Source organism: Anser anser, assembly GCF_964211835.1.
Source record: "Anser anser genome assembly, chromosome: 18".
NCBI classification, from domain to species: domain Eukaryota; kingdom Metazoa; phylum Chordata; class Aves; order Anseriformes; family Anatidae; genus Anser; species Anser anser.
In genome coordinates, this window is record NC_139739.1 from 4546090 (window position 1) to 4574022 (window position 27933).

A 27933-nucleotide genomic window follows, 5' to 3' on the forward strand; every position below is an offset into this window, starting at 1 on the left:
GAGAAGGTGACCTAGAGATGTTTTGTGGCGACCATTGTGTTAACCTTACTTGCATGCCATTAGAAAGTAATTGTGGAATGATTCTAAAAGGGAGAGAAATGTTAAATCTGCCCCTCTGCTTTTTGTCGTTTGGAGTGATCTTGGCACTTTTAGAGAAATTTGAATTCATTTCTAGGATAAAAATAGACTTTAATGGAGTGGTGTACGTTATAACTACTTGTTTCTCTCTTGCTTGTAGTTTTGTTGTGAACATCAGGACTGTAAGCTGATCTCAACGAACAAAGGGAGGAGGCGCACAGTGTTATTGTAGATGGCTCTTTTCTGTTCTTACACTGAATGCAGACCCTGCTCCACCCTCTGTTTGCTCAGCTGGATGAATTCATGTTGTTTATTAATTAAAACATGGGAAATTTATGTTCATATGCCAGTGCCACATTTTTACTGAGAGGAAAGGCTTCGCTCTTTTTTCACATAATTATCAGAATATAAAATGAAACAATCTTATGCACACCGGGCCTCTGAGTGAAGTGGGGGGAGAGGAGGTCCTGTTTGTGTTAGTGCTGATGGACCACACTCATCCCTGCCTTAACTTCTCTGAGGATGTTGTCATGGCTGTTTATTTCTTAGCAGAAGCATGAATAAACCACGGGATACCCTGCACATTATCTCTCCATCTGAGAGCACATTAGGTTCAAAGATAGCTAGGTCTAATTCATTAGCTGCTTAATCTTGTTTAAATCTGAACAGAATGTAGGAGGAATAAAATAATTCTTGCTCATGTTCCTATTTTGATTCGTTCTTTATTTTGTGCAGGTGGTATTGTAGTAGCTTCTACAGTAGATTCATGAGTTCTGTGCACTCTTGGAACGCTTCAGAACAAACCCCTGTTTTTTAATTTTCCATTGTCCTTGCTAACTGCTTGGCATTCTATTACTTACTCGTTTACACCCTCTGCCCATTAAGCAGAGGATTAAGTTCAAGGTGTCGCATTAGGCTTTTAAAATCCTCAGGAGTAGAGCACCATTTGTCACTGTTTTCGTGCATCCTTGAGTGAATAAGGTCTGTTAGTGCCACAGTGCAGCCTGTCTCCCCTTCCCTTTCATTCATAAATGCAGCGTGTGAGGAGTTTGCATCTTTAGATCCCCTCTGGTTGATTTTTCTCCCCAAGGAGATCCAGCTGTCAGCCTCAGCTGTAATTCTGAAATCAAAACAGCAACTGGGTTGCTAGTAACTTTTTCCTAGGTCTAATTGCATTTTTCTTTACTGGTGCATTTGCTGTATACAAATGAGTCTGATCAATTACTGCTAATGCCAGGCAAATAAAAATTGTAAGCTTTTTAAAATGCCAAGGAAACTTTTTGTTGGAGGTGTGGTTTTAGTTGTTAGGGTTCACTCAGGTCATTTATCAAAGCTCTTCTCTCTTAGGAAAATGGGGAACCTGTGCATGTGTTTGTAAATGTAACATCCAAGAGCCTTGCATAACTAGGAGCTGTCACACAGACTCACTCTTCCTGGTACCCACAATAAATTTGGAAGAGTGTGCAGAGAAATTAAACTGTTTCATGTCTTCCATGTTGTATTTGGCTGGAGAAGAACAAGACTGAAAGAAGCATCTTCAGCTATGTTGAGCTGGTAACCAATAACCTAGGGTAGGAATAGGGGGGGAGCTATGTGAGAGATTGGCCGTTTTCTTCTGCTTAATTACCTGCAGGAAACACGTTTCTTTGGCTGTTACGCGGCGGCATTATAGGCAGGCTGAGTCAGTCCCATTGCATTGCAGTGGATTTCCAGCAAGTAACTTTTGGGGTCAATCACTGGCTCCACCATCCATTCTCTGGGTGACCCGGCCCATTCATTCTGTTTAATTTGAGGTGAACCGAAATGTTTGCTGCACAGATGTTAATGTGCAGCTTGGCTGAAGATACATGTCTTGGGTTATTCAGCTGCAGCGCAGGCAATGGTAAAAGTAAGTGTCTCCTGAAGTTGTATTCTCTTTCATTTAAAGGTCTTTTGAGAGTCTCTGAAGGGAGATGTTCTTTGTATGGAAGCTATGCATTGCAAAGAAGTTCTTATATCACTGAATTTTTTAGTCACTGGTTGTTTAAAAATCCATCATTGCTTTATGGTGTATTTCGGCTGCTTGCACAGCAGTGTGAAAATACACCGTGTGATTATGGTATCACATGGTATGTAAATATGTAAGGATTTCTGAATAGTTCAAGAAAAATTCTAAACACCATTTGGGCTGTGGTATTTATTAACTGGTTAGGATTCAGCATAAATCTTTCATCAAAAAATCATTTGTTATTTTATACAAAAATAGCTTCCTCTATATTTGCATCCAACATCAGCTAAACCCTGGCCCCTGTTTCTTATTGGACGTGTTTGTTATATTCCCCAGCAAGATGCTTTCTCCTGGCAGAGAAGCTTTATTTTAAGAAATACACAGCACAGCAATAAAGAGGTTCTAAATAGGAGTCAGAAAAAATATTCGGTGCAATCAAAGTGCTTTTTTAAACCCCAGAAGCTTACATGCTGTTTCAAAAGGGGAGAGTCATGACAAAGGAACAAATGGAGTCCCAATGCCCAGCGTAGTTACCAATGGACAGCACCAATTACATCCATACTGAATTTGGTTCTAAAAGTCCTATTTTGTTAAAGGCTAGCTAAAATAGTATCTGAGGACTCTTTTACCAGAAGAATTTCTGTACGCTGTCACAAGGGTAGAAGCAAATAAAAATAATTGAAGCAATTGTCTCAGTTGTCTCCAGGGTTGTCATGATGATGTTGATAAAATCAAATAAAGTGGAAGTTATTGCAAGTTGTTAGTGAGCAGCACAGTTGTGAATTGGCAGTGGAAGAAGCTGAAGAGCTTAAAAGGTTTGCTCATTATCTAGATTTATTGTTTTCAGTTGTGGGAAGATGTTGGCTAAGCAAAAATAACATGAATAATACCTGGTCTTGTGGTGTGTTTCAAAGAAAAATTTCTTCTTCTTTTTATGTCTTTTCCTAGATTATTAAAAATTGCTGTGTCACTACATGCATTCTTAACAGATTTAACAGCTTGGGTTTATTCTATTTAGCCACGTACACAGCCCATGCATCTGTGAAGAGTGTGAGTTCCTACGGCAGTGAAAGAAAACCAAGATTAGGCACCAAACATGTTTTGAAAAAGCCTGTGGCTGGGGAGCAGTAAACTAGACAACAGATCAAGTTCTCTGCTAGAAAGTAGAGCACATTCTTAACTGTGAATTTGAGATGCATCACAGGAAGAAACCAAGCAAACTTCTTCCATCCCTGCAAATGTACTGGCAACCTGCCATCCAGGCAGTCTTTGTTCAGTGTTTGGGATTTCTGTCTTGCACTTCTGTTCTGGGGTGTGGAGCTGAGGAAGAGGGAAGAGTGACCAGGGCTTTTTTCTAGCATTTGTCCCTTCCTCGCACCCCCAACTGTGCGGGTTCCCTCAGCAGAACAAACACCACTGGGGGCCGTGCAGTGAGCGGTATCACCACCGTCATCTGAACATATCCCTGCTGATGCAGAAGCTTGCAGAAATTCTCAGGACACACGTGGAGTTTTCCCTGGTTTCCAGGGACGTTCGTCTATGCTGCAACACCTGACAGGGCCGCCTCTACCTGTGTGCACTGGGCTCCAGCCAGGCTCACCTCCAGCACTGCTCAGGAGAGGCTCTTCGTCAGCAAACTGGCCCTGGGGGGTGGCATGAGTAGGCTGCTTGTATCCATCTGTGTGTCCTTACAGCATAATGAAAATGGAATGTGCTGGGAGAGAAGGGCTTAGGTTGGTAGGTCTTAACATCCATTGTCATCACCAAGTCAAACTTCATACGGAACACAAGATGTAGTGTTTCGCTTCGGTTCTCAATTGTTCTCAAATAAGATGTGTACTTAAGGATGTTGTAGCTGCTAGAAAATATCCCGGATTTAAAGGCATTATCTGCTGCCAGTTCCTGTTAGCTGATGCTCACATTCAGGAAAGCAGCACTCAGCAAAGTACACGGGTTGCCAGTATGCAAATCTTTGCAATTCGGAGAGTGGATGCGGCTCTGTTAGCAGGTATTAAGTCTCATTTCCTTCATCTCAGACTGCTGGGATCTTAATTTCCTTAGGGGGAAGAAGGTCAGGACCTTTAATCTGGATCTTTTCCCCAAGAGGTCCTGGACGTCTGCTGCTTCGTTTGACTTCGGCAGGAAATTAGGGTCTTGAGCATTTCCAATCAGTTGTTGAAAAGCCTCCTGTTGGAACTGTTTGCTCTTCAGTAAACCAAGCTTATGAAATTAATCCTCTTGAGATCAAAGGAGTGAGACCTGTATTACTGAAATATTTTATAAACTAATGTACCTTGCTTATATAATCCTATTCTCACTGAATTTGGTGGCAATTTGTCAGAGAGAGTAAGAATTGACCATTATTAACCTTGAGAAGATTCACAAGCAATATGATACCAGACATTTTGTTATCTCCAATTACCTAGTGTCTGCTTCGTTTTTTAGGAGTTTTGTTTACACTGCTGTGTGCCTCATAAACAGTTTGCCATTTACTGAAAATGTTATTTTATGAATGAATGAAACTCATGATTTCCTGTAATAGCCAACTGCACTAGCAGAAGGTTCTGACTTTTATCAACTAAATTGTTGATGAGGCTGCAGCGGGAGCCCGCAAACCCTGCATGTGCCGGGGCACACCCAGCTGATTGCACTGCCAGTGGCCTCTGCCGTCCGCCTTCATTCACGGCTTTCTGCGTATTTTGTTCTCTCTGAAATGATGTAGGGCAGGCTCTTCAGTTTGGTTAGCAGTGTAAATCTTTCTTAATAGCTAATAGTAGGCATTTGTTTATTTAAGGTAACTACTAACTGCTTAGACTGTCACTGCCATCATAACATCAATCAGTGTATATCATTCCATTACTTAATTCAATAATTCCATGTTTCACTTTGACAAAAAATAGGAATAAATTTAATTTGTTAATATTTCAATGCTGGGTGACTTTTTAGTGCTTAGTAAAACCTCTAACATTAGCACTACTGTGGACACTCACATTTATCTGTAATATTATAAGATGAACCTATGCAGTATTGATTCTTAATAAGGTAATAAATGTAGAGAAAAAATCTGACACGGCTTTTTTTTAGATTCAGATTCAAAAAACATATATATTTTTCTTACTATTTGCATGTACTGGCAGATCCAGGAAAAAAATCAATCAGAATAGATTTAGCAAGGTAACACAGTAGTTAGCCCTCCAACAATGGTGTGAATCTTGATGGTTTTAACTGAAAGAGGCTCTGCCTCTGGGTGGAGCGTGTGTTCCTTTATGGCTTTAAGGCACGTCCAGAAGAAATGCTTCAGGTTCAACCCGGCGAGCTGGGCAAGGCTGTTGGGCTCTGCTCACGTACAGCCACCTGCCTGTACATCTCTTGTAGCACAGGGTCCAGTTCTGGGGCTTAACAACATTTCCCTGTCCTGGTTAACTGTTGTTTGCATTCTGGTTGGAGCTGCTGTTGGGCTTTACTTTGGCATGGCTTTGCATTCTGGGTATTCTGTGCTAAAATGTTGTGTTCCAGGTCAGGCTGACAACTGTGTCCGCTAAGTCTGCTGTGTACAGAATGATTGTATATAAGGCTTGAAAAGGCTGCTGGGGACCTGGTTTGTACGCATTAAGCATATCTGAGTCTTGACAACAAGAAATTCTGCAAAAATCTCAGGTTCTTGAAGCACCAGCAGAGGCAGTGTTGTGAAAGTACACAAACAGGATTATAAATTGCAATAGGAGGAAGAAGGTCTACTTGCTGGAGCTCATGAGAGGAAATAAATCCAAGCCCATGGTTTCTTTTTCTCCTCTCACCAGAAAGAAAAATGTCTAATGAATGTCTCATGTCTGAAACACTGGGCTGGATTCATCAAAGGGAGTTAGTAATTACCAAATTGAGAGAATCATGAAGCGCTTTTCTAAATTTGAAAGGCTCATCAAGAATAGATCAGGAGCAGGCAAAATTAATAGTTATGAACTCATTTCCATAGAAATGGACTTATTAGCAAGCATGCCAGCTGCCTAAAATTATAAGGTCTTTTCCTTGTGCTTGCAGGAAATAATCTTTTTTTATAAAAGTAATTTTGACTTTTTATTTTTTATTGCTCCTCTAAACTCTAGCTAGGGCTTGGCAAAATCCTTCTAAACCGGGCAAAGACTTCACTGGACAATAGAAATATTTAACTAAAAAGAGAAGAAAGATGTGAAAAGGAGAAGTGAATTATAGTCCTTAGATTCCATCAGGCTCTTCCCAATAGTGCAAACTTATTTAAGAGAAAAATGGAGTAAGTCTCAAGAAAAAGCTGAAAAATCTTTATAGGATAAAGTTTGGTTTAGTGGGATTTAATGGCTGATAACAGCATGAGTTACAGTCATCATCATCTCTGCGAGTGGATTTTCCCACTTGTAGCATTTTGTCTTCACCAAGCACTTACAGATGACAGTGACCACAAAGACCAACGTTGGTCAGAAGCTACAAATCAGGGTGAGGAAAAGCTGAAGATTTGCCATGGCAGGGTGGAGTAACTCTTTTTAAAAAGGTCTGCAGTGCAACGTTGCATATCAGGGAGAGAAATTTAGATACAGGTATTGTGATGTGGAGTTATCGGCTAATGGAGCTCACATAAGTAAATGCTAACCCTTAAGGTCTTGATTATGATTTAATTCATCTCTGTTGTTACTTTGGCAACCTCCATCAATTTCAGTGGAAAAGGCAGTGGTGTCTCACAGGGATGGTTAATAAATTGCAAGAATTACAAATCTGGTACCAATCTGCCTGCTAGGAAAGAAGCCTCTGCAGGAGATGCAGTACCCAGTTGAAAGGCTCTAGTCTGAGCCAGAAAGACATTCATTTTTCACGTTTCATCACGGGGTCGTTACAAGCTGTATTCAGTGAAGAGACTCTGAACAAAGAGGGTGGATTAGTCCATGGGGTTCTCTGTGACCCAGATACTGTAACACTTGGCATTGCTTGAAAGCCCAAGCTTTGTCCTGAAGAGGAAAAAAGGAGACCATAGTTTTGAGAAAATCCACTGACCTGCTGTTTTGAAGGTAACTGGAAACCTGCTGGTGAATAAAGGAGTCCAGAAAGTCGAGTACTTGTTTGCTAAAAACTGTTCATTCAGTGGAGAAACTCTGTAAGGGAACGCTACTTAGATACAGTAAATGCAGCGCTTTCAGCACAACTCCAAATGAAAGGTGGATCCTTATTTAATATGTGTTAGTATCGCATGCTACGTGGCTTGCTTCTGAGACAAAGCAGAGAGCATTTGGCAAGCCCCGTTGTTCTTCCAGAGACGAGAATTCTCCTTGGAACCAGGAGCACCACCTGTCCTGGGAAGTCACCTTTGCTTTCATTTGTACGTTACCATTAGTTAGACCCCAGGAAGGTTTCTGTATCTGCGTTGCTGCTCTTTTCTAGATGCTCAGCGGCTCACTTGCAGTCCAGGAGTGCATAACCATGTCTGTCTTTAAATGAAACTTTTCTCTTGTATAGCAATAGAGTGAAGGTTCCTTGCTGTGCTAAGGATGCAGTGAAGCTCTTTGCATGTTTGTAGGCACAAGAGTCGTGCTGCTCGCAAGCAATTATGTTTGCTTATATAGGCAAGACACACACACTTTTCTTAGGGAGATCTGAGTCCTGGACTTTCTTAAAAGTATAAAACCACTATTACTGATACTTTTGACATGTATAAAAGGAAAAACAGGAAAGGCATATTTGAAAGCATGATGGACTGAGCTGAAAGAAGAGCCAGTCACTGGGACATACGGAATTAATTTATCAGTGCAGACTTATCTGACACACTGTTTAAATGATGAATTCAAAGCAAAACCCTCCATCAGTGGTTTTGTTCAGAATTTGAAACTATTCGTGCGTGTTTGTGAGTGGCAACTATTGGATTGAACAGATTGAACCTAAACTGCAGATCCAAACATACCTTGACAGGCCTAATATCCACATCCATAGTTAGCGTAAGCTCATCTCAAAATTTCATTTCTGCATTGTGAGCAAATTCATTTTAGTAATTTAGATAAAACAAACTGCCAGAAGTGATAAGTGGAAGACTGTGAAGTTGAGTGCTCAATTGTGATGCCCACAGTGGTTACGCTTTTTAACAGAAAAAGGCTTAATTACATCTCTAGTCCTCTGTAGTGATATTCCTCTTAAAGGGCTTTTGCTGGTTGTCTGGTTGGCCACCCAAAAGATGCCTTTACAGCTTCTGGTTTTGCCTGAAGGTGGATGTTATCTTCTGTTAGCATGGAAAATATTTATCCTCCAGGCATTGAAGCATATGTTTGTGTTGTTTGTTGTCAGGAAGAAAACATGAAAATCAATAATTCCTGTTCAGATTTTTTTCCTTTACAATGTGCCTTCAAAAACATATGGCAAAAACAGTTTCTGCCTCTGTGCAATTGGGAAGAGGAAAAGAATGTTTAAGTGTCTGTGCTTTGTAGCAGCAGACTAAAACTTTCTTTGAGCACAACTCTTGGAGTCGCTGTTTGAGGACACAAAAATAAATGTCCCAAGGGAGAGGACAGAGGGTGAAAGTACAGAGAGCGAGCGGGTGGTGCTGAGTGCCTGCAGGCGGAGGACACGTCCCTTGGCTCTCTCTTGTTCCTAGTAAGAGCACATTCAAGATGTTACAGAGTGGCTAGCATGCTGCAAGTTCAAATTTTATCCTATTTTATGAACTTGTACCCTGAAACTTCAGAAATACTGATCAAATTGGTTGTTTCTTCGATGTAATACGATTAAATGGTTGGGTCAGCAGTCAGGTTGGCTGCCTTTCCAGCCTGCCTCTGTGCTTTGCAAGCTGCATCAGATCTCTGCACTGCAGGCGTCTGGCTGTGGGATCGGGGAAGGAATTTGTATGTTGCTTTGTAAAATACCTTAATTTTTGTGGAAGTAAAGCACTGGATGAACAAATGTCTATTTTATAAATAGGACCCTGCTGTGGATGTGTTGATTGCTGATGGTTAAGCCTTGGTGTCTGTTTTCTTACCTGTAACTCAAAGATAAGAATATCTGTCTTTCTAACCTGAGGATTAATTATTAATATTTACATAGTGTTGGACCAGAGGATAGAGCTAAGTGTTGTTGTTAACAAAAGGAGAATTGATTTTTAAATAGAGCTCTGAATGCTGTGCATTTACATCAATTTCTTTACCTTTAAACTTCTATTCCCAGATGAGAAATACGTAATGATCACCATACAATTACAAGTCTGCATCACTGATGCAAAGAATACTTTCATGAATCGAAAATAAGGACATTCAACCCCACATTTATCATCAAGTATAATTTCCGCAAATCCATTTTTTCACTGAGATAAAAACAAGTTTGCGTTTGAAAGACTTGTTTTTCCCCAGAAAAGCTCATTTCTGATACAGCATGAGGAATGGTCAAGTATTCTGTTGTTTTGGAGCACCAGTATTTGTAGCAACAACATTATAATAATGTTATATTGAATAATTTAGCAACATCTGTGCAATGCAGTTCCCAGGGTTTGGGTTTTATTCTGTAGGTTCATCATGATTAGAGAGAATGAACGCTTGAGTTTAATGGGAGAGATGCCTCCATGTCAGGAAACTTAAAGATGTACAAGATGTACCGTCACCTTATCTTTTATGTATATTGCCCAGTGTGTGGTTTGATTTAGGTTTCTGTCAGTGTCTTGAAGTCTGAATGTTGAATTCAATGGTAAACCTTCTGCTGAATAGGAAAGAGAAGTCAAAAAATATTTTGTTATTAACATCCTACTGATGTTTCTTTTATGGGCATTCTTTTTTTTTCCAGAGCAAACATCTCCTCCTATGAGATCCTGCAGATGGACTTTGAGATTGACAACGCTAGCAGCCTGGCAGGGGCCCAGCAAATTACCTGGCAGGTGGAATACCCTCGAGATGACTCCCTGAGTGAACTGGTGGTCTCTGAGATCTTTGTCAGCCGAACAATGTTTGCTGGAATTGTTCCTCTTGCGATGGTAAGAACCTGCTGCTGCTTCTTTTTGCTAAATGTTTCCGTTGATTCTCGTTAGTATTCAAGGGAATGTGAACCATTTTATTATGTGCTACTTCCTATGCACCTGCTGCAAATGATTTAAATGCAAAAAATACATTTCAATAATATTTTATTTACCTGATATGCCATAATGGCTCCTAGGAAACCATTTGAGTCTTTTGTGTAAATCCTTTACCGTTTGTGGATTATTGGCCTGGTACATGGTAATAGCTCCTTTGGAACCATTGTCTTCTGGTGTATTAATGTGACCGCCATGCATGTGCTCTGAGGGTAAATGGTGCAATTAGATGGGACATTTTCAATGAAATAAATTATCATGCATGTGTGGGGAAACTTCATTGCTAAACCAAACAACTAGGCTGTTTTCTGCTTTGCTGTTCCCCAAAGAGACACACAAACCAGTGAGCTGCAAAGTGTCAATTTAATAAAAGGTCCACTCAGAGACATAGAGAAAGGACAAAGGTGCATGACTTATTTTCCAGGCAGGGTTTAAGGTGTACAAGTGCAGAAGACTCACAGCTGATGGTTTATTAAAAAAAAAAATAAAAATGGCAAGTATCTACTTCTAATCTCAAATGCAGCTTTTCTTGGCCTATGCACATTTGGGCCTGGTGGACCTTTTGGTAAGTATTGGAGCTTTGAGCTGACACAACTGCAGTGATTTCAGTGGGAATATTCTGGTGTAAAACTAGAGTAACAGTGATATTTATGTAAAATGGATCTAGGCACCTTTAAAGGGATAATCGTTTTTCTCCAGTCTCTTTCTCCTTTTTTTATTTATTTAAACAAAGTGAAAAAAATGGAAAAAGTGAGAGCCTGGCTCTTACACCAGTTCCCTGAGAAACACCCTGGCAATTTGTTTACTTCCTCATGAAGATTCGTCCTTCCTTCTCAGTCTGTCTGCGTTGGCTCTATTACACTAATTAACCAAGAAATACTGGCATTTTCCTCTGCATGGCCACTAGCTTCCCATAGTAGGGCAAAAGCAAGGAAAGATACTTCTAAATGTAAACAAGGCCCTAAATAAGTCTTATTTCCAGTTCCTACTGCCAAAGGCTGCACTTATTGGCAGCCCAATGATAGAGGAGAAATTATATGCGGAAAAGTCAATAGAGAATTTTCTTCTAGTGCTTTTTTGAAGCATGTAAGCGGTCAGCATGGCTAGAGGAGATGAAACAAAACTCTGATTGTATGGATGGAATATTATCAAGTAGCGATGATGAATCGGATATAATAAAAACAATGTGGTGTGTGAACTGACTTCCATATAGCAGTGCTGTGTCCAAATGGATAGCATGGATTTTGTGCCATGCAGAGCGCTGTGGGTGAAAAAAAAAAAAAAAAAAAAAAAAAGCAAGTCCAACCCAAAAGCTCATTGTGAATGTTGGATCAGAGCTTTGCTTCTGTCTGCCAGGGTTTTGCCAGGGTTTCACTTCATCTCTTTGCAGTTATGGCAGCTCTTGGCTGCTTAAGCTGTCTCTAAATGTCCTTGGATGAAATTTGAGGCTGGACCTGAACTGGAGCTAATCTAATGTCAGACACTTTGTCATTATAAACTAACTGTGGAGTAAAGCAAAAAGCTTCTTGTGTGATTTTATGACCTTACTCCTTAAATGGGGGTCTCATGTAGGCTATTATTTTGTCACTGCGTGTGAACATCATTGACTTGCTTGATCCTAGGTTGACAGAAGAACTGATGACAACAGTGGCAGGAACAACAGCTTGTATTTGTATTTCTTCCCCTTGCACTTCCCAGTTTGCAGTGCTGCTTCATTTAATCGTCACTAACTAGTGCAGGTTCTGGCACTGCGTTGCCCAGTCAGGAGCAAAAAATAATTGCTCTGTGCATGTTGCTGTGCTGTTCAGAGACGCGTGTTCCTGAAGCCCAGAGTTCCTGAGCAAACTAAATACATTTTAACATTCATTCCTCTTCAAGATTTGCCTGACTCGTTAGCAAGGCAGCCTCCCTCTGAGTGCACGTGGTATCTAGAAGAGAGTTTTGTCATCTGCTGGGCCTTGGTCTTGCAGAGGAGTACCACAGAGGGGCCCAGAAATCAGCGAATTTCCATGCCTTTGCTGATGTACTGAGCATAAATTACTTGCATGGAGCATAAATTACTTGTTCACATGGGTGAAAATGTATAGTTCCTTAGAGAATTTAAGGTTTGAGCACAACATTTGGTCCTTGATTTGCAGGAGTGAATGTTCTGCTGAGTTTACCAAAACCTCATAGTTATTAAGGGGAACAACATTCATGTTGCATGAAGAAATGCAGTTCAGTGTCATAAAGCTGGAGAGAGAGATTTCCTTCCACTAAGTGGACTGAGATGGATTTAGTCATAGTTTACATGCTTACTGGAGGAGGAATGAGCTGTGAAATCCTGCAGTACATCAGTGAACTTTCTTAAGAGATTTAAGGTAGGACCCGGGGGAAAGGCATGGAGCTGTCAGGGGTGGGTCAGGCTGGGTGTTAGGGAAAGGTTCTGCACCCAGAGGGTGGTCGGGCACTGGGACAGGCTCCCCAGGGACGTGGTGACAGCCCTGAGCCTGCCGGAGCTCAAGAAGCATTTGGACAACGCTCTCAGACATAGGGTCTGATTTTTGGGTGATACTGTGCGGACCCAGGAGTTGGACTCAATGATCCTTGTGGGTCCCTTCCAACTTGAGATATTCTATGATTCTGTGATCATAAGATGAATTTTAATGTATGCGTCTATGTAGGCTGCTTTGGGTCTTTTAATATGAAGAGATCCCATCCATATAGTCTAGAGTATCTGTGTTTTGTTGCTGCAGTTGATCATGAGTTCATCTTTGTTTTCCATGCTGCTTTCTTAAACAAGCAGTATAAAACAGAAAGAGCCCCCAGATGACTTTTTCTGTCACTGCATTGTGGTGACTCGAGACAGCACTGGGGATATTTTCCTCATTAGCAGCTTGCTTTTTTTTTTGTAGATAAAGATGTGGTAGACTGCATGGTAACATTTGAATAATAGCATGATGAAAAGAGCTGATTTCTTGCTTTAGTGGGTTTATGAAGCTCTTAACATCAAATCTGATGTTCTTAACATTTACATTTGGTAGCAAGCTTGAGAGGCATTTTTGTTGCCTTTTTTTTCTTTTTTTTTGCTTTGGGGTTTGAGTGAAGATACAGCTGATTTTTGCACATTGTGTAGCAAAAAATAGCTCCTTATTAGCAGACAGTCTTGCTATAATGAATTGATATTGCAGTTTATTTCTGGCTAATCCTTTGGTATCAAATCAGAAGTGCATTAATAAGCACTGTTTTGAGATGCACAGAAGGAAGCAGGGCCAGGGAGAGTCTACAGGTGAAATGCTGTCTGGGCTTGCACCCCTCAGCTGTGCTCCATGTCTGCTTTGCGAGGAGGTACCTGACTTGATTCAGGGGGAGAGCAGGATGACAAATGGCAATGTCTGTATGCTGGGTCCAGAACGGAGCTTTTTAAGGCTTTGTAAGGACATTAGGAAGTAACTGGAAACTTGTTAACTTGTGAGAAAAGTAGAAAAACTTAGTGTAGCAAAGCCAACTGTTCTATGTTTCATTCTATATGGTAACTATAAAAATGCTAGGGGAAATTTTTTTCATCTTTTTTTTTTTTGGAAGAGGAGGACTAAAATGTAATCTTGGACTGTTGGGAATTGCCCCCAACTATCCATTTTCATTTGGAATAAATCTCAATGTTACTTATTGCCAAATTCAATGCATTCAAAATACATAAATAAATAAAACGTTTGCACTAATGAGAGAAAATGAAACAAAATTTCATACTGAAAGAGTCCTCTTTCTGCATCATTGGGCAGTTCTTCCCAAATCCTTGAGCTCCTTCTAATTGAAACATTCAGTTTAAACAATTGCAGGGGGCCATACAGTTGGGATTTCCAAGGGAACTACATCCAGATGGAATCAGCATAGCCCAGTGGTTCAGGATTTGCTTTCTGAAAGTCATCTCTGCCCTTCTGGGTGGGCAACGTAGCTGCTGCATGCAGTAGGAGGGCGCGCAGAGAGGACACTGCGGGGATGTGGCTAACGCAGCAGAGAAAAGGGAAAATATCAAGATGGGTGATCACAAGTGCATGCAACCTCCACCTGTCTCAGGAGGTTGTTTGGATGACAGCTGTGATAACCTGACTGCTGCAGTAAGGACTGGCTTTCTTTGTGGAGTTGTTCTTACGTCTCTGCCTGTAAATCAGATGCCTGCTGAGAGGCTTCAATCCTGTAGCCCTTATTATAGAGGAATGTAGTGGGAATGCTCCAGTTAAGCTGTTCTGTCATTTCCATTGCTCCCAGCTGCTGAGATGGGTGCGGGAGAGGAGGAAGCAACCTAATCTGCCTGCATTCAGCCAAAGCCTTATGGGGAAAAAACATTTGGTTTTATGAGGATTGTCTGGAGACGTGAAAAGACATATGAGGGTAAATGGCCTCTCCAAAACAAACAAAAGAGTTTTTTTGTGTCCAAACATGGACTTATTACCTCCTAGCAGGTGACTGGAGCACTGATTCAAAATCAATTCAGAGTGCAAAGCACTTACTGTATCACTGGCACTGTTTCCAGCCTTACTTACAATCTGATCCCAGATGGTATTGCTGTGTGCATTTTACACCATTTTAGAAACAGATTGTTTATTTTGTCTAGGATTCAGTGTTCATTGACTTACGCTGGGGTGATCAGAGAGGATTCTGAGCCTTACATACCTGTCCTACCTAGTGTTTGTTTTATAAAGTAACGGATCGCTTGTGTCCTTGAAGTGCTTACACTAATAGCCTGTCTTTTTTTTTCCTGGACGGTTTTGTTTATGTAAAGAAAGCTAGATTGGAAAATTCCCCCCTTCTGAGCAAGAAAATAATTTTGATAGGATTTCTTAATTGCACATATGCATAATTCTGCTCTTGCATTGCTGTAGAAGTATAAAATACGTGTATTGAGACAAGATGTCATAAGATACCCAGATATAAATATGTAAGGAAGTACGTGATTGTTTCTCCTACTTTTTTCAGACTGCTTTAGCGGTGGTCAGTGAAATTCTAAGATTTTGGACAAGAGACTGAGAAAACTCTTAGCTCCAAACTGTAGCAACCTCTGAAATCATGCAGAGTGTTATGTTAGTCCCAGAAGCTGTGTGGTTAGGTTCTTGCTAGGAGGAAATGTGGATATGAAAATGAATGAAAACAGTCTGTCTGCATTCCTCTATAAATGCAACTTCACAGATCATTCTAAACTCATTTTCTGTGAACTGTCTCACATAAAATACATGATTCTCCATTGTCCTGTAACTGCTAGAGCATTTTGTGCTAGTAAAAGGGATTGGATAGGCCTTTATAGATAGGGAAAATAAATAAATGTTAATTCCTAAAACTCCATGCAAATTATCAAATTATTTTTTCCTTAACTACACTGTTATTATTCGGTATTTATGTAGCACTTTATATTTTCAGAACACGTTACAGGCATTAATTAATCAGACCTGAATACGCCGAGCTTGATAAGAATGGAAAATTACATGGAAATTAAGTCACACTTACTCAGTTTTACCTGTTTCTGAATGATTTGTGACTCACTTTTTGTACCCCAAAGGTACTTTTTAAAACACTTAGGAAAAAATCTCCCAATAATACTGCTTAATATCTCTAAAAACTGTTTCGGTTAGAAAAGAGGTAGGATTTATACCGTCAAGAACTAATGACAGCACAGATGAGTGGCTTTGAAGACTGTAAATGCTGTTTTATCACCTAAAGCTGTGCATAACTATTTAAGCTGATTTAATTCAGGTAAAAATGCATGGATGGGAGGATTACTCCCTTAATTTGAGGCTTACTAAGAAGCTGGAATATTTGACTCTTGGAGTTTTCTCTGGAGGAGAGCAGAAGGAAGATACGGTTTTGTCTTTATTTTTTTTTACCATAAGTTTGTAAGAGGAAAAAGCTGCTAAGAAATGTTACCTGAAGGAAATGAAAGAGGACGAACACTGTCCTGAGGTGGCTGCTTTGGAGGCAGCACGCAGGCGTCTGGTGTGAGCACTGTTGCCCTGCCTTGCCCTGCCCTGCTGCACGATACAAACACATCCCTAAAAACCTTTGAGGGTCTGCACCCGGCTGCTCAGTTTACTACTCAGTGATGCACTGTCAGATGAAAATGTCAGCTGCTTTGCTCCTGTGAGGCTTATTTTGTTTTCATTTTGACAATAAATGTCTCTGATGATTGATTCTTCCAACATCTGGTGTACAGATTAACATGTGGAACTATAGTCCCCCAAAGTAGAAGGGTTATCCATTTTCATCGTTTTGAGCAGAACAGCAGATCAAAGGGAGAACATGGAACAAAACCACGTTGGAAGGTCTTTTTGGTTCCACTATTTTGTTTTGTTAGTGGATATCAGAATCAGACTTTTGATATTACACTTATTAAATATAAACTCTGCAGGTGATTTTTTTTAAACAGTTTTTATGGCATTGAAGTCAGATGTGAGTTGTGAATTGGTTGATGTGTAATGCATCAGAAGATGTATTTTAGGCATCTGCCAGATATGTCAGAGCATTTTAAAGTGGGATCTAAACTAGATGCCTTGATTCATTTTAATATAATAACCTTGTGAAGTGTATGCCCTGCTAATTATAGAAATTGATAGCACAGATAAATCCTGTCTATCCAGTGGGAATACAAGTCTCAGTTACCTCCTCTGATCTAAACAGACGTGATCTGTAATTTCCATAGTTATAGAAAGTTGCGAGTAACAAGGTAGCCAGCAGAGCCTGACTCCTGGGGTAGAAGAAACAAACACTTCACCAGTTCTGAGCCTGTCATCCAGGTTTCTGTCACAAATAAATGTGGTTGCATTAATCTGTTATCTAACGGTTGTGGGCAAATAAAAAAAGAAGACTCCAAGTCTTTTAGAGAGTTTCTAGGCAACCAGGAACTTAGTCAAAGTAAAGAACGAGACATTGAAGAGATGTATTTTAACTTTTTTTTTTAAGAAGGTTCCAGCTGAGGCTGAAGGCTTATGGAACAATAAGTTTAATAACAGACGAATCTCCAGTGTGCTTGTCTTATCTAGGAAAATAATGGTTTGGTCTGGGACTGGTATCACTGGTGTTTTAGATATACGTGCTACAGATCCTTTCTTGTATAGTAATAGGATTGTAATTCCCGATCTGTCATTATTCTAAAGTGTTTCTCAAATGCAGCAATCAATATTTCACTGTTCACTCAGCCCCTCAGCCTGAAACATTTCTGTATATGCTACAAGCATTTAATCTATGTCTTCAGAAATCTTGTTTCCTCCCCAAAAATGTAAGTTCTTGGTTGACTAATGGTTGACTAATGTTGTGAATCACTTAGAACCACAGATGGCTGTATATACTCTAGTAAGGTTTCTTTCAAATGGGAGGCTGAATAATAACGTCTCCAGTTGCTGCTAGCAAACGTGCTGACAAGAACACCCAGGAAAAATGGTCCTCAAAGATGCCTATTTCTATAACTCAGGCTGAAAGGGAATTGCTGAGTACAACACTTTGCTTATTTGTTTTAGGAAAAGCAGGAGTGCAGGGTGAGGGTAGTTTTTTAATGTGCTTCTAGCTTTGGCTGCTGTGTGGCCAGTGAGCCATAGGAGGGTAACTGCAGCTGGGGAGGATGCCATCAAATCCCCATTTGAAGAGGAGATGGCATGGCCTTGTGCTTTTAGTTACGGAGAGCCCATTGCTGTTGTGTTCTGATACCTCTTTCCCCAGTAAAGGCTGTATGCGTTTCCAGCTTCACAGTTCAACTGAAAATGTAAAATATTTTTGCGGAAAGGTTTTCCAAAAATGATTGACAAAATAACCCTCTGTAAACACATGTTTTGGTCTGCCCTGCATTACAGAGATGGGGCTTGGATGTCTTGATTGTGCTGTGGATTTTGTCCCACGCCCAAGGAGGGTGAAAACGCTCCCTTTGAAAACCCTCGAGCAAGCTGAGGCCGTGGCACAAACTCGAGGCAGATCCACATGCAGGGAGATGCTGCAGTGTTCTGCAGTGGTTGTCCAGGCTGAGCGGTGCCTGCCTGACCCTCTACTCAAATAAGCAAAGTTTGAAGTTCAGAAATCGTGTGTTTTGTAGCTTCTCTCTGTGGGTCTGCTGAAATTATGCCCCGTTCCTATATTCAGATTCTACCATGACTTTCATTTGTGACAACTCCTGTGCCCTTCTTTGGGGAAAAGATTTCTCCTGCACATTCATTTTAATTCAGTACAAGTTAAAAGATGTCTGAAGTAATGTGAATTTGAGTGTCTATGTTCTGGCACAGAACACTGTTGAATCCTGCTATTGGAAAGGGAGTGTTTAAAAATAAAAAAATCCTTTAGAGATTTTTATTTTTGCTACAGAAATCACTTTTGTTAATGGCAATATAGCTTACATTCACGTGCCAATCAAAGGAGCACTGCCAAGCCAAGATGGAAACAGACCCAGCCTTAGAAAGAAGCTTACCTTCACCTTAAACGAAGCTAAGAAAATGTCAAACTTAGCAGCCTCTTTTCTTCCCTCTCTCTGGGGTCAGTTATAAAACCTCAGAATGCTTGAACCTGGAGTGTCAAAAATATCAGGATAGGATCAGTCATTTCTAGCAAACCCAGATGATTTACATATTTTTTTAAAGGTTGGTTAAAATGTATTTATGTGCAGAAAGTCCCATGTGTGTTTAGCCATTGCACTTAATGCATATTTCTTACTTGAAGTCGTTCTGACCTTTGGCCTTCCAGTTGCTTTTAAAATTATGCAGTGGGTCTCTGTTTTACTTTACATGCAAAATGAACCACAAGAATGTGATTTTGTAATTTACAAAGTCCATTATTACAAGGGAAAAATATTTAAAAGCAAATTCAAGAGAGAGTAGATCTTCACCCTGGCAATACCAGGGACTACCAAGGTTATTTTTTCTCCTAATAAAACTATAATCTGAAAATCTTGGATCGCAGATTTCAAAGTGTGTTTTAACATTGATTAATGGGAGCAGGACTGAAGCTATGAGCTTCCCTAAAACCTCACACTGTAAAGCTTTTAAACTCAAAGCAAATTAAATATTGTGGAGAGAAAAAAAAAAATTGTATTATTATATTTCCCGTGCCCATAGTGAGTGTTCTACGTCTCTGTAGCAGAGATAGTATCTTCTGCAATTATTACCATCTTTAAATTAATTGTCATAGGGAATTAAATGGCTTTGTTTTGTAAGGGTATTCTGACAAGTGTGGAGTGAATTTTATGGAGAAAGATGAAATTCAAAAAGATTTCTTGAAATATGTCATCCAAAATACAAACCACTGAAGATATTATTAAGTTTGATCCAGGGGAAGACTTTGACTCTGAAATAGGCTGAAAGAAATGTGGGGAGTGCTTGCCATGAGGAATGCTCAAATGGGCTTTGCTCTGACCGAAAACAGCAGAGAAATTTCAACATCACTTGTGAACAGACATTCAGGGAAGCTATTTTGGATTAATCAGAATTGTTTAACAGAGGAAGAATATCTTTCCTTGTAGTACTCAGTTATTTGCTTAAACTTGATTAAATAATGTGCAAATATTTAATTTTGAAAAAAGTTTTTTTCCCTAAGTGAAAATGGCCCATTCTGAATCTGGCAGAATAGGATAACTTTGATAATGTCAAACTTCTTTCTTGTTTTTCTTCCAAAAATGAAATTCCAGCCAAATCTCCTCAGTTTCATGAAGTGTTTCAATTCTGGCTGAACTGTATATTCCAAAGAATATCACATTTTTTCCCTTTCATTCTCATTCTGGGCATCTGAACTAGGTCTTGGAATTGCTCAGTGCCATCCATTATTTCTTTTTCTTTCCCTCTGCTCAGTTAAATGTACTCTACCATTTAATTCTGAGAGTAAAAATGAAAGAAAGAAACCAAAAAAGATTTTGCTATTGGTGGGACAAAAATAATGGCATTTTTAATGTTTCTGTGAACGCAATGTGACATGACAAATTTTAAGAAGCTCTGTGAATACTATTAATATTTATGATGCACTCAAGAAAACAGCTATTGTGTGCCACATCCATCAAAGATAAGAATTGTATTCAACTGTGTTGGATGATAAACATTGAACGACAATAGCTAGAGATTATATGAGGGATTTCATACTCATGTTTTATGCCTGCTTGGGTAAAAGCACCGTGTTACTCCACTGTGAACCAATAATTTTCTTTCATAATATTAGATACACTTGCTGATACTTGTTACAACCACAGTCCAAAACATTAATGAATATGCAGGGCGTACTGGTGCCAAGTGCTTCACAGATCCTGTTGCAAGCTACTTGGAATCAAGTCCTAAAGGTAGTATTTTCCACTAATTCTCCCCTTGGAAACCACTCTGAAGCTTACCAAATTGCAGTGATTTGACCACATATTGCTAGCTGTTTGCAGTTTGGAAGAACACTTACGATTACCCCGTGAAACAAAGGCTCTTCCAGCCCAGCAAGTTGGCTTTTTATATTCTCTTATAAAAAACTTCCCCGTCTGTCAGCCACCAGGAATGGGGCAGCATTGCCCATGCCATGGGAGTGCCCACCCTGATCCCACACCAGCACCTGTCTTCAGAGGAATGTCCTAAGTCTGGCTTTGCTTTTCTACCTTGTCCTCACTCTAAAATGCAGTTTTGGAACTAATTAACAGTCACCCAAGCAGGGAAGTGCTGGGGAAGGATAATGGGGACACCTCCTCCCACTCTGCCCTCCAACACCACCCATCTCCTCCCGGTGCCGTGTGGCCGTGGCTGTCGAGCGGCATGGCCTGAGTCATCGCTCTGCACGGAGGCATTGCCACTTCTTCTGTTTGCCCAGTAAGAGCACGGCGCTCTGGAGATGTTTCTTTCTGAAGATGGGACTAATGACGCCTGAATTCTGCACTGCGCACCTGCATCTTGGGAAAGGAACTGTAATTCAGACTTGATTGACAAATACCTGGAGTGGCTTCCATTAGGTGTTTCTAAATAAAGCTATATTTGGAAAAGTTAACATGTTCTCCTTATGTGAAGGGTAGGAGGACATACAGGTATTCTTGCAGCCAGAGTGATCTCGGGTCTCTTTGTTCCATCTGCAAAGTTACTATTCTTAGAAAAGCCTCTCCAAGGATGCACAGGCACTAAATTATTGTGAGGAGTAAGTGGTTCCAATAATAACTGTGCAGAGGAAAATGCTAAGAGGTGCTCTTCTGCTGAGCTGATATGACCGTGCTGCCTCCAGAGGGCTATTTGGTTGCCTCCGTTCCTTTAGGTTTCCTTCTTCTATCTTGATGAAAAATTTGCTGATGGGAGCTCAGTGCGAGCTGACAAGGGGTCCCTTGACAGGCGATCAGGAGCAGTCAGATCTCCTGCAGGCCAGGCATAGAGGCACGGGGAGCCTCCTGACAAGTGATGGCAAGAGGGAAGACTTGAGCCAACCTGAAGTGATTTTTGTGAGCAGCACAGACCATTAACAGGACCCAGGACAGGAATCACAGCGTGCTGAAGGGAGCTACAAAGCTTTTACTTTGGTTACCTAAAATGAGACTCTTCTTGTTCCTTAACAATTACCCAATAATTTGGCTCATCTGTAATTTTTTCCAGAGTGCTCATTGTGGTTTTATTGCCAATTAACTTAGCATTCTAGTCTTGGTCTACAGCTGATTGGCCAGTAATTTGAACTAAAGCCCTCATCAAAAGGGCATCATTTGTAAAACAGAGAAGAAATCTCAGAGATGCTGAAATTACTGTTAATTAAATCAGCACATGAATATAATGAGCACACGTGAACAAAATTGTTTGTTTTTGAACTGTTCTGCTAGCTGGAGAGTAAGTCCTATTAGGACTATTTAATTGTCAGTCTGTGTAAGATGTACAGCAAGCCGAGTCCCTTCCGCATGTATTAATTTCGTATTGTGTGTACATGTGTGAGCGATGCATACAGTTCTTAGCTTATGCAAACGAACCAGGTTCTGGCCAAGCAGATGCAGTACCATGCTTCTTATGTACATATTGCTGCACTGAACGCTTTTCTTTTTAAACACTCATTTGTATTTAACCCAACTCTTGTTCAAAGCTGGCACTGACCTTTATGTAGTTACTTCTGATTTACATGGCAACAATATCGGTTAGGTTTAGTAATTATTTTACATGTAATTTCTATTTTTTTAAATTCAATTAAAATAGCATCATAAAGATGGAGCAGAGCGGCAATCAGAGAGCTGTAGAAGTTGTAATGTAGCCTATAAGCAGCTATTGTGTATAAATAAATATCTTCCAAAGGTGCCTCAGCGTTACTGAAAATGCTAAGCTACAGCTTTATTAAGATAATTGAGGTACTCTAACACAGTGCTTTGGGACAGCCTTGTAATCTTCTGTGTTGCCCAGTTCTGGAGTTGTTGAATTAGCAGTTTCACAGCTCTGCCTCCTGTGGAGCTGGAGGCCAAAACTGCATTTGGTACCGGTCGGGGCTTTTCTGCGAGCCCTTTGGAGAGCAGTCCAGCACAGAGGACAACAATCCCCCGTGGGGGTGGTGAGAGTGAGGCCATCAGTGCTTATGAGAGCAGAGAGGAGCAGGCTGCACCTTCCAGGTTATTTGAGAGGTGACAAACGCTCTCCCTGCTGTGGCCAGGCGAACGGGAAGAAATGGGCACAGTGAGTTTCAGGGGATGAAATGCTGGCATTGCACTGAAATCTGTGGTCAAAGACACGGAGAAGTGAATCTACTTTAGCACAGTCTTTGTGACCTTCTGATTCTGGGTTGGTAAATGCACTGAAATGGCAGGGACAGGAGTCCTTGCTTTCCACAGCTTCTGGGAATGCCACTGCCCAAAACCTCAGCACCGTGAGACCAGTACTGGGGTGTCTCTTGTGCTGGAGCTTGGGAGAGAGCCCGGACCTGCTCTTCTCAGGTCCTGCAGAGGCAGAACCTTGCCTGGACTTGCACGCTGATCACAGCCAGCATTTGCTATTCCTGCTTGTGCAGCCTCCCCGCAGGGTTGTAATGCAAAGTGTAGGAGGAAAAAGGCAGAGAATGTCATTGAACAACTGCAGGTTGGCTAGAGCACTTTATTCATCCTCCTTCCTGTACATGCCCTATCTCCTTGTGTTGTTTCCTTGTGGGCAGGGGCAAGGTTATTCCTGTAGTGTTGCCTTGGCTCTGAGAAAGAGGAGAAGCCACAAGAATTGAAGTTTAATAGGAAGAAAATGCAGAGCCACCTGGTCACTGCAGCATTTTGGTGTGCCAAGCATGGGTTAACAGGCTTGACATACTTCATGTTGCTAGAGATTTGTCACAAACGAGCATTTGATCTCTGTCTCTCATTAGTGTGTTATTTCTTTCTTAGAGTATGGATGTCAAAATGCATTTGATCTGCTGCGGAGTTAAAAGCAATCATTGTTTCAGCCTCCATTTTGAGGCTCACCTAATTAAAATCGAGTTTCAAAGGGAAAAATACGCCATTGAATTCTTCGTCAGAACAGGGAGTTGTGATGGTTGTTTAGCCTTTTGCTTCTACATTGCCAGTTCAAATCTCACTCTGCCAATAGAAACCAGAAATGTTTACCCTGTAACGTTATCTGGTTTTTAGGGACCAGCAGTCTACGTTAAAAGCAAAACTTCAGCCCTGTAAAATGTGATAGCCCTCAGACTGAGGAGTGCTGTGAGTCAAGTTTACAGAATTCAAGATTTTTAAGAGCATCTCATGAATGGGTTTCTGAAAGCTAAGACACCAGGAGCTACGGATAGTCACTGCATGGGATTTTTTGAATGGTTTGCTGTTTAACTCCTAGACACCTCTGCCCAAGTAGTGGCTCTTATGGATGCTTTAATGGCTAAGACACTGGGGAGACTTGGGCTCCAAACCCTCTTCCAGTCACTTTTCTAGAAGTTTGTGATGCATGGATATACCTAGGGACCTTGGCTAGCTCAGCTAAAAAGGAGCCTATGCAAAGATTTTTACTGAGGCATTTGTGCCTCCGGTTGGTCCTTTTTAAAGTCTTAGGTGCACTGGAAACTCTCACCCAAAATCCAGGTCCTGGCTCTCCAAAGGACTGATGCCTCAAAAGAAGTTCGTATTTATCACTTATTTTCAGTGTGAATTTGCTACTTGAAATTTAATACTGCTTACTGCTTATAAGTTGCATAGTTTTCTTAATTGCATAACTTAACAAAATGGGCTGTAAACTTTTCTCTTTTTTTTTTTTTTAAGAGCGCTTTGGCATTGTTCCTAGTTACACGATTACCTGGTCAAGAAAAAAAGTAACAACAATCCCAATGGCCTCAACAGCCTATATGGAGAATAATGTGAATTTCAAACTTCAATTTCAAATAATTTTGTGTGGTGGAAAGGTATTCAGGTTAAGAATTATTCACAGAAAATAATTCTGATAAATGAGTGCATTTTCAAGTTTTCCTAACTGGTCACAAGCAATTCACAAAGAGGAAAAGGAATGCGAAATTCATCAAATAAATTATTCATTACATTCACTCAGCTATAGCTAACAGTGAATTGTCTAGACAGTAATTACTAATTTTTAACCTATGTATGTTCACATAACGCTATTGTGTGGATAGCTTCAGTATACAGTGACTTGAGATAATATTAATGGATGTAAGTCAACTACAGGTGATTTTAATTGGGAAATTATATTGGATTTTGCTATTGAACTTCCATAGCATACTACATAAATATTGAACCTTCTTAATGTTTTTTTGCCTGTTGCAAATATAGGCACACGGAGTTTTGTGCTAATTTGATTAATGGATAAGCAAACTTTTTTTTTTTTTTTCCCTGCTGTAAAATTCTCAAACAGCATTAAACTCAGAATACACCAAGAGCCTACCAGGACTCTGATGCAATAACATTTTCCATTTCAGTGCTGATTTGTCACTAAGCAGCTGTTTGACTCCATAAGGGGGGGCTCCTGCCTACTGTTTCTGTTCACCCCTGACACTGAAAGCAACAGAAACCTCAGTCCTTCCCCTTCACCACCGTGGCAAACCCTCCAGGCTTAGGGGGATTCCCTTTGTGCCTTAGGCAGTGCAAAACCTCTGCAGTGATGGATCTCGCCACCTGCTTTGTGGCCAGCAGCCTGGGGGATGCACTTGCTGCTGCTTGAAGGAGGACCTGGGGACAGTTTCTTCCTGGGAAGGTGCCCGCCGCAGCTGCTTGCTGCTGCACCAGCAGTCCTGGGGCTCTGGCCCCGCTGCTCATCGGCGCTCCTGTGGGCCTGGCGGTGAAGAAAAGAGGGTGGTTTGGGTTTTTATTAAACCTTTGACTCGTTTGCAGAAATGTCGATTATTATTATAGTTCATTAGAAACCCATAGAAAATAAGAAAATTAGAAAATCATAAATTTTCTAATCATAACTAGAGAATTTTTATAAACTTGAATGGATTTTTTGTTGAAGAATGTGCCCTGCACTAACTGCAAGGTGGCAGGTTTGTGACACGTTATCGGCTGCTCTGAGCTGGTCAGAAACTGTCATTTATAAAGCTCTTCTGTTTCACTGAGGGTAATTCACCTGTAAGAAAACAATAGCAGGAAACCTGCACAAATGACTGGATATGACACAAAAACCAGGACATCATAAAAGATTATTTGCATAAAATTTTATTTTCATGTGTGTCACTTTAAGCTACACCCCTTGGGGTATGTTTTATAGAGAGGCACATTAAAGACTAACCACATGTAGCTCCCATTAACCTTAACACAAGCTATGATTCTGACTTCTGTGTTCTTAACTTAGTGTGATTTGATTTGATACTTAATTGCAGTAATTTAATTAATAGTACTGTAAATAAAAAGGCTAAGTTCTGCCCTCCTACACACAGATCTGCACAGCCAGCAGCTCTAGTGGCTCCTGTGAGACAAATTTATGTGTCTTAGAGCAGAATTTAACCCTAAGGATATATGATAAAATGCCCAAATCCCAGAATGACACCGTAATGGTGTTTGCATTGGAAATGTTACAGTATTAGTTCAAGCTTACAGGAGGAGCGTGGCGTTTAAAAATAAACCTGTGTATTTCCCCCTAATGCTTGTAGGCGGGATATGTCACAGAATTACCTCCTTGTAGTAGGATTCCATTTAAAAATAGTTTACAAAGACTTGGTTATTAATACTTTTTTATTAATTAGATAAACTGCTATTAAAATTGCAGCAACATCCAAATGGCCCACTAGGCTATTTACAAGCCATAACTTATAGACGTTTATAACCCTTCTATTGATGTGCCTGTAAGCTTCTCTAACACATGCTACTCATCTTCTGCACGCCTAAAATGCCTATTAAATATTGATTAGTCCCTTATAAACCATTTATAAATAGAAGCATGTAATATAAAATGTAACATAAAATCATTAAGGCTACATGGTATGCAAGTTAATAGTAGCAATCTTGATAAGTTAGTCAGTGCATCAATTAAAGGAATTGTATTTATAAACTCTTTTCTTAGTGCGAGATAATGGAGCTCCCGCTGAATTTAGGGATGTCCCATAGTATCTACTGAAGGTTTAGTGCTTTTTAAAAACCTCTTTATAAACAAGCGATGACATAACCCAAATTCAGATCTACCTGGTAAGCCGATTTCTTTCTCTGTGATATTTAAAACAGACTAGAGCTGTGAAAACTACAGCTCTGAATATTTATAGAGAGGAGGAGCATCATGGTTAGGTGTATGGAAAAGAGGTCCATGTTCCCTGGTGTTGCTGCTATGAAACACACGGATATTCTGTTGATGTTAATGGAATTATTACCTCTTCTCTGGATATTGAATCACTGACAGTTGTTTCTACATCAGCCCTGAAGCTGCACTGAAGTGAGCAGTAGTAATGCCCCGCTTCTGAATAATTTCACACTGTTAAGCTTGGAGGTAAAACAAATTTATGTCCCTCCCTACCTGGTATAAGTGAAATTTGAATAAGAACCTTTGTCCGAGTTGGCCTTGCTATCAGTTTGTATTGCCGTTTAACTTGGTGTTATTGCAAATACCACTGACATATACTTTAAAATTAGTTTTAATTTGGAAATGGCACTTGACCCCTAAGGATAGCCCACATTTGTGTGTGCCACCATTCTGTTGTGATTAACGGGATATTTAGATAGGCCAGAGCCCACTCTGGTCCGAAGTCTGATGTACTCTGGAAATCTGCAAAACACTGACATTCAGAGTGGGAATGACGAGCACAAAAACCCCAGGCAATAAAGGCAATCAGCAGGCCTTTTTGTTATGCAAAGGAAAAAATCAGATAGATGGAAACAACAATAAAACAACAATGATTCAAAGTGCTTTCTTTCAAAACATCCCTTGCAATTTCCAGCTGCCTCCCCTCTGTGTCACATCTCACTTCTCAGACAAACAGCAGAATCTGTTAGACTCTTACTTTGCCGCTGACATTTTTACTTGTTACTCAGTGTCTGTATCTGACCCCCAGCTCTTAAAAGCCCAGCAATTAAGCAAATTCCAAAGAGGATTACAATTGAGAATCAGAGGGTATAAATGTGATTTAGCACGGAGTGCTGAGCGTGACAAATCATTTTTGTGCCTGGGCCTTGGTTTTTTGGAAATGAGTTTGATTTAGATCCATGAACAGCCCCAGCCGTGTCTCAGGGCACGTGTCAGGTGTAGCCGCGCAGCTTCTGTGGATCGGTGCTTGTGGGGCTGGAAACCCTCCCGTGGCGCCTGCTTGCCACCAGTTTTGGCAGCTTATTTCCTTTAGGGGGAGATACACCGAGACGTCCGTGTGCAAACCAAGCTCCCAGCTTACTTCTGTTCGGAAGAGCTCGCCCAAAAGCACCATGTTGTAGGAGGAAAACACAGGGATACTGCGAGGTGAGCTCAGGATTCCTGGTTTATAGGGACAGAAG

General features: G+C 40.6%; 1 protein-coding gene across 5 annotated transcripts in view; it reads left to right on the forward strand.

The window, feature by feature from the left end:
* Positions 1-27933, forward strand: part of TMEM132B (transmembrane protein 132B) — a 254571-nt gene that overhangs the window by 168524 nt on the left and 58114 nt on the right. For 4 of the 5 annotated variants that reach the window (XM_083804471.1, XM_083804472.1, XM_083804470.1 and 1 more), the window contains one exon: positions 9845-10031. In XM_083804471.1, the coding sequence (XP_083660597.1) occupies positions 9845-10031 (187 nt within the window). Of the gene's footprint in view, positions 1-9844; positions 10032-27741; positions 27899-27933 lie in introns of those variants that run through there. The other variant, XM_083804473.1, reaches the window with a different exon arrangement.